The 6,647-nt window shown below is 40.0% G+C and overlaps 1 protein-coding gene across 1 annotated transcript; it reads right to left on the bottom strand.

The window, feature by feature from the left end:
• Positions 1-1,575: 1,575 nt before the first annotated feature.
• Positions 1,576-2,022, bottom strand: LOC110102529 (proline-rich receptor-like protein kinase PERK2). The gene has a single exon (XM_020830896.1). The coding sequence runs from the start codon at positions 2,020-2,022 to the stop codon at positions 1,576-1,578; it is 447 nt and encodes a 148-aa protein (XP_020686555.1).
• Between the last annotated feature and the right edge of the window lie 4,625 nt (positions 2,023-6,647).

The following is a 6,647-nucleotide window of genomic DNA, read 5'->3' as shown; positions in this document are numbered from 1 at the left end:
TTGTTTGTGGCTTTCCCTATAGCCAAGTTCTCTTTAAATAAGAGCTTTGTGATGTAATAGACAGCCATTAAAAGAAAGCAATTCTCTGTTTCTTCCAAAAACCATTTCACGTTATTTCCTTTTCTCTTGAAGAAGCCGATCAAGGCTTCTTGTTTTAAGCTCTGATGTTCAAACGCTTTCTCTGATTTTACAAAAATAATAACTATAATCATATTAACAAGCAATTGTCCCTCATTATTTGCTGCTTGAGTGAATAGGCTATACCAATAGACTCGCCTACGTGGCAAGCCACTCATCCTTTAACAGTTCTTACATATATAATAGTTGTCTAAATTGGATCCTCCAAAAAATTTTGCCACTTTTAAATGCGAACCAATAATCAGTGGTGGAACCTACCACCATACAAGAATGTAACTGAGTTTACTTGGCCTACTGTTCTATGCGCATAAAAAAAATGTTAATAAAATGGAAAGGAGGAAGAAACATATAAGCCTGGCAACAAATATCTCTTTTTTTGCATGTTTGAAATGACCACGTTGCACTGAGAAGAAATTCCAGTTACCATTCACTATGGCCTCTCCCCCACCCCCCCCCCAAAAACAAAAAAAATCACTATGGCAGTTCATCATGCCATTGAGTGGAGCATTAAACTAATAAAGCTAACTTCATTGCTAAGGAACTCGCCAACATAATTCGTTGACAGCCAATTAAAATGTTCGCAACTACCATGCAACTATTCTTCTAAATCGGGATTATTCGACCTTAAAGAAATTGATTTTAATAAGGCATACTGTTTCTATTAATGTCGGATTAGAAAACGAAAGTGATTTTTCTTGTATCTTAAGGAACCACACAATCAACAAGGCTTGATATATATTAGGCCTTGGCCAAACAAATTTCGTGCAGTTAGTTAACATTCGAACAAAGAAAAATGATTAATTTAATTCAATTAAGCTCGCTTTCACTTTAATTAGATTGTAATTCTAATACTGCATATATGTATAAGTTCGACTTTTGAAGTAAATTCAAGTCAACACTGATTTATACATAAATTATTTTTCTTTAGAATTCAAATCGAACAAAAAAAGGTGATTTTAACATCTTAAAAAAAAAAATTCAGTTTTTCCCTTGCAATTTATGATAGACAACCATACAAGTAAATAGATTGAAACCAAAGTTCAACATGGATGAAATACATCTGAATGAAAGCTAAGAATTTCTAACTCTAAACAAATAATAAAATCATTGGTAGAAAAAAAAAACATCAATTTGAATCCAACGGAATAAATTACAAGAAATTAAATATCGCCATAAATATAATTGATTGAAGCCAAGCAGCAGCAGAATAAGAGAAGAAAAGCAGAGCTTCCAGAGCAGAATCTGCAATTCATTTATTCTAGAAATTGATGAGGCAAGAATTAGACAACAGTTATTTATTCCAATTTTCTAACTCCACCATCCTTTCACACAATTGCGACAACTTCAACAATCAGAGCAAAATACCCAAAAAAAATTAGAGCAAAGATAGTTAAAATTAACACTTCGACGCCACCAACGCCCCGGCCCACAAACACTTCACAGCCAAAAACCAATAAAGCTAAACAATAGAAAATTCTCAAACATCCCTTGTAACCTTTGATAAGCAGCTGATGGAACGAAATTCAGATCCTGTGGATAAAGTTGGCCCGGTGGTACAAACCCAAAATAAGGTGTCGTTCCTGAGGTAGGTGAACAGCAAGGATTAGAAGGCGTGGTTGGTGATGGAGGCGACGGAGGAAGCGGAGGTGGCGGACAATAAGGTTGTGTAGGGGTTGGGGGAAGGAAGGGAGGAGGCGGTGACGGTGGCGGTGGGTAGTATTCTGGCGTTGGTGGTGGTGGGGGAGGGTAATTCTCTGGTTGGGGAGGCGGAGGGCTTGGGTTTGTGCAAGGACTGCCGCAAGGAGAGCAAGTGCACTTCTCTGTCGAATCTTGGGATGCGGCCTCGTTGATGAGACTGGAAGCCGCAAGGATGAGGAGGAGCATCTTTGGATGCATTTTTTTCTTTTTTTTTTTAAGTTGGAGCAGAGATAATTGAATAGAAGTTGATTCGCCCCTTCCCTCTCTTAGATGATGGCTTTTGGTCAGTGCTGTTTGTTGAAGGAAGAGAGAAAGATAGAGAGAGAGAGGATGTGATTTGAGGGGCATGGGATAAAAGAACAGGCGACGGTGTCAATCAAATCGACAAACTTTAAAAGGCGTATTATAGGAAATCATATAAGTAAAAATAAATAATTAATCCACCGTTGGTTAATTTGATTAGCAGGTAAGTACGATTCGGAGCTCCCAGCTCAAGCAGTGCTCCATTCCTCTAGAACAACAGTGCCTATTAGGTTCAATTAGGTGCGGGTTTTGAGGTTTTTGGGATGGGAGCCTCTTCTACGTCAGCTGAGGATTAGTCACGGCACAAATCTCTTTTTCGAAAGTGGCTATGGGTGGATACTCAATTCTCAAGAATATAAAAAATTAAAAATAAATAAATAAATAATTAAATAATTAGAAAAATATAAAAAAGTAAAATTTGTAAAAATATTTACATTTCATTATTTTCTTAAGAGAAGGCAAAAATATATACATTTTCTAGAGTTGTTACCCAAGTATAATTTTGAGCAAAGAATCCTCTTTCTCAAGCTCTCATCACCAACACGAAGTTAAGAATGATCATGGAATTTAGAACATGGTGATCATATCACATGATCAAAATCATGTTTGAAAGCCAATTAAAATCTTTCTTAAAGTCATCTCTTGAGGAGATGGAAAAAAGAGAATCCTGCCCAAAAATCCTTAAGCAATCGACACCACAACATTAGTGCGTCACAAACCTTTCATGGCATGTTTTTCAATTTCTTTTGAAGACAAAAATACTAAACCCCTTAAATCCGCAATGCCTTTACTTATGAAAATCCCTACCTCGAAGAACATAGTAGGCTGGCTGTTCAGGTGGTTAGAGTTGAGCCAGAGTCTTCTAGGGTATAAGCGAGCCAGGCTGGTTCGAGCTCAGCTCGTTAACAAGCTCATGAGTCTAGCTTATCGGATTTCAAGCTCGAGCTCCAGCAACTTTTTGAGCTAGTTGGATAATCGAGCCGGAATTTGTTCAAATTGACGCCCGGCTTATTTACTCGTCAAGAGGCGGACTGCAGATGTGAAGCGAGCAAAATAGCCGTCTTAATAATCTTTCCAACTGAAGCACCGAATGGATTTTTTTTTGGCATTGTGCGGCTGCTTGAGGATCCAAGATAGGACTAGTTGGCTGTTGTGGTTCGTTAGTGAGGTCCTAGGAGTATATCAACATTGTATGATTTTCTCTCATGGATCTTTTCTTTTTGCTTTTGAATCTTTTTGTTGATCTATGATATTGAACTTTTTCCTTTTTTTTTTTGTATTAGTAATGCAATGCTTGAGGTTGCCTTGCCTTCCAGCTGTTGTTCATTTCTACCTTTTATTTTTCTTTTATAAAGAAAAATAGGACTGGAAGATGACATGCTTTTGAAAGAATATGTGGGAGAGCACCTAAATCTCAATTATCTGGATTAATTTTTAAGTTAATTTTCCTCCGCAAAATTTTACAGTCTCCTTTATCAATTTTTTTGCAATCTTGAGATAAAACTTATTTGCCTTTAAGCAAATTCTTTCTTTTACAAGCAGTTGGGATACTGTCGGTTTTGTTATTGATTTCATTCCTTCGAATGGAGCCAACAATTGAGCTGAGCTCAAGCAGTTTTTGAGCCCGAGCTTCTGATACACGAGTCGAGGTCAATCTCAACTTCTGAGCTCAAGTTGAGTTCAAGCCATAGAAAAAATATACGAGTCGAGCTATGCTAAGGCTTGAGCTCGACTCAACTCAACTCGTTCGTATTTCTAGAGCCTACTAAGGAGGTAAAGTCAAATCGTGAGACCGAGCAAACTAGAGCAAATAGGCAAAATTCATGAGCTCTCAAGAAGATAGTGAATATTTAAAAGATATGACTTGCTTGGCCACTTAAGGTGTTGCATCTTGGTCTTTATTCATATAGTTTAGTTCAGGTTATTCTACTTAAAAAAAGCTTTTCAAAGAGATGAAAACAAAATAGGTGACGGAAGAAGTAGGACATTCGTTCTACATAGAATCTTGTGCTTAAGTTCTGAGAATATAAAAAAAGATTTATCACTAGAAAATTGCAATTTGAAACAACCCTGCAAAAAATCATAAAAAAGGAGCAGCTTTGGGAGACACTCACATCGTAGATAACAGTGGAATATATGCCAATCCTTATCCCGGAGCCAAAAATCATTTCAAACGATACCCACACAGCTAGTAAGGGCAACGACGAGATACCTGCGTGAGAGAAGCTGTGCTAGGGTTTGCTTCTTTGCGTTTTGTGAGTGTCTTGCCGCCGCCTGAGGAGGACTCCTTGCAGGATGTCCTCCTCCGTTTTCTCCCCGCTTCCCTCCTCCTCCGCCGCTTCTTTGAATCCTCTTCCCAATGATCTCTTTCACTGTAAGCTGCTTTTATCATCCCAAACGCCCGTCTCTCACGATTTCTCTAACTCGCTAGCTCATCATCCAACCAAAAATTTCACTGCCTTCTTTACCCAGTCGCAGTTTAACGCTGGTGCTCCTGAGTGGTCTTTATCTTTGGTCGGTTATTCCTTAGGCAAGAGACCTTTCTATGAAGCCCTCCTCTCGCTCATCAAGCGTACCTGGAAGCTGAAAGGGGAGCTTTCCCTGTTAACGCTTGACGATGGATTTTTTCTTCTAAAGTTCTCGGCCCCTGAAGACTACGAGATGGCCTGGTCCGGTGGCCCGTGGTTCTTTTTCGGGAAACCGTTTATACTTCAAAAATGGTCGCCGGATTTCGTTCCCAAAAGAGAAGATTTTGCTTCCATCCCTCTCTGGATCAAGATAAAAAACCTACCTCTATCCTGCTGGACTCCGGAGGGCATTTCGAAAATAGCAAGTTGTGTTGGTGTGCCCTTGGCGGTTGATGCTCTGACTGCTGCGAAGACCAGATTAACCTTCGCCAGAGTTTGCGTCCAGATTAATTGTTCTGATCCTCTTCCTGACGAAATTTTTATATCTGTGGATGGCAAATTAACACCTCTCTCTGTTCTCTATGACTGGAAGCCAATTCCTTGCGATTTTTGCCGCTCTATATATCACTCCCCTTCTCAATGCCCAAAAAACCCAAACCCTCCTCCACCGTCTAAACCGACCAACATCCCTCCCACTGCTCGTAGCTGCAGCACTAGTCGCAGACCAAGGACTAGTCAGCCGCCAAACTCCAAAGCCATTAACAAACCATCTTCTTCTTCTGCTGTTCAGGTTGTGGCCCCTCCTCTTCTCCCAGCTCCCACTTCTCAACTACAACCCCCTGCCCCTCCCGTCTCCATTCCTAACCTCAACTCGCCCTCCTCTGATATTGGTCAAACTGACAATCTTTCCCTTCCCCTCAACGACTTGATCCCTCCACCTAAAATGAAAGATATCATCCCCACCACCAATAAATTTGATCTCCTGTCTGAACAGCAGGACACTCAACCTCCTCCTTCTCCTTCTCAAATCACTTACAAAGGCCCTCCCCTGTCTTCTCTTTTGGACCAGGATAACCCTAACCGGCTATCCTCCACCGAAAATACCTCCACTGGCACTCCCTCTCACAGTGCTAGTTCTAGCCACAATTCAGCTTATGCCAAATCCAGCCCAAAAAACACTTGGAGCAAGCAAGCCAAAAAGGCTAACAACCCCAAAAATAAACATAAATGACCCTTCCCAGATTGGCTTCCTGGAATGTTAGGGGATATAATAATGCCTCCAAAGTTTTGTCTTGTAAGTCGTTGGTCAAAAAATTCAGTTTGGATATGATTTTCATTCTTGAAGCAAAATTTTCTGTTCAGTCTCTGGCTGATGAGTGGTTCTCTCGCACTCATTCGATTTTTCCTGATGAAGGATCTTGTAACAATTTTGCTCATTCTTCTCCGGGCCGTATTTGGATTAAATGGAATGCCCAGAGAGTTTCTTTCAAACCTCTTTTTACTTCCTCACAAATCATCCATGGTGTGATTTCTCGGGGTGGGACTGAAATTTGTTGTATTTCTGTCATTTATGCTTCAAATTTTGTCTCGGAGAGACAGTCTCTGTGGAGCCAAACTGCTGGGCTTGCTAGTTCTATCTCTCTTCCGTGGGCTATTATTGGAGACTTTAACTGCTGTAGGTCTGCTGCTGATAAGGTTGGAGGTTCGCCTTTACATTGGAGCAAGTTGGGTGAGTTAAACAACTTTGTGTTTAATACTGCTGTTACTGACCTTGCGGCTGTTGGTCATTTTTACACCTGGTATAATCAGAGATTGGATGCCTCTATTCATATTAAATTGGATAGAGTCTTTATTAATGATACATGGCTGAATGCTTTTCCAAATTCTTACTACATTGTGATGGATCCTGACATTTCTGATCACTGCCCCATTATTTTACAACTGGACTCTATCTCCTCCCAAAGGCACCACTTTTTGTCTAAGAATTATTGGAGTAAAATTCCTGCCTTTTGGGATGATGTGATGTATGTTTTTTCCTTACCAACCTCTGGCAGCCCGATTTATGATTTCTATCATAAACTGAAGGAGCTCAAATGTGTG

This window comes from Dendrobium catenatum, unplaced genomic scaffold (assembly GCF_001605985.2).
Source record: "Dendrobium catenatum unplaced genomic scaffold, ASM160598v2 fragScaff_scaffold_932, whole genome shotgun sequence".
NCBI lineage: Eukaryota > Viridiplantae > Streptophyta > Magnoliopsida > Asparagales > Orchidaceae > Dendrobium > Dendrobium catenatum.
The sequence above is the reverse complement of the archived record's forward strand: the minus strand, read 5'-3'. Positions and strand labels throughout refer to the sequence as shown.

Coding starts and splice junctions, on each gene's coding strand:
- LOC110102529 (XM_020830896.1), bottom strand. CDS start 2,022: ATGCTCCTCCTCATCCTTGCGGCTTCCAGTCTCATCAACGAGGCCGCA.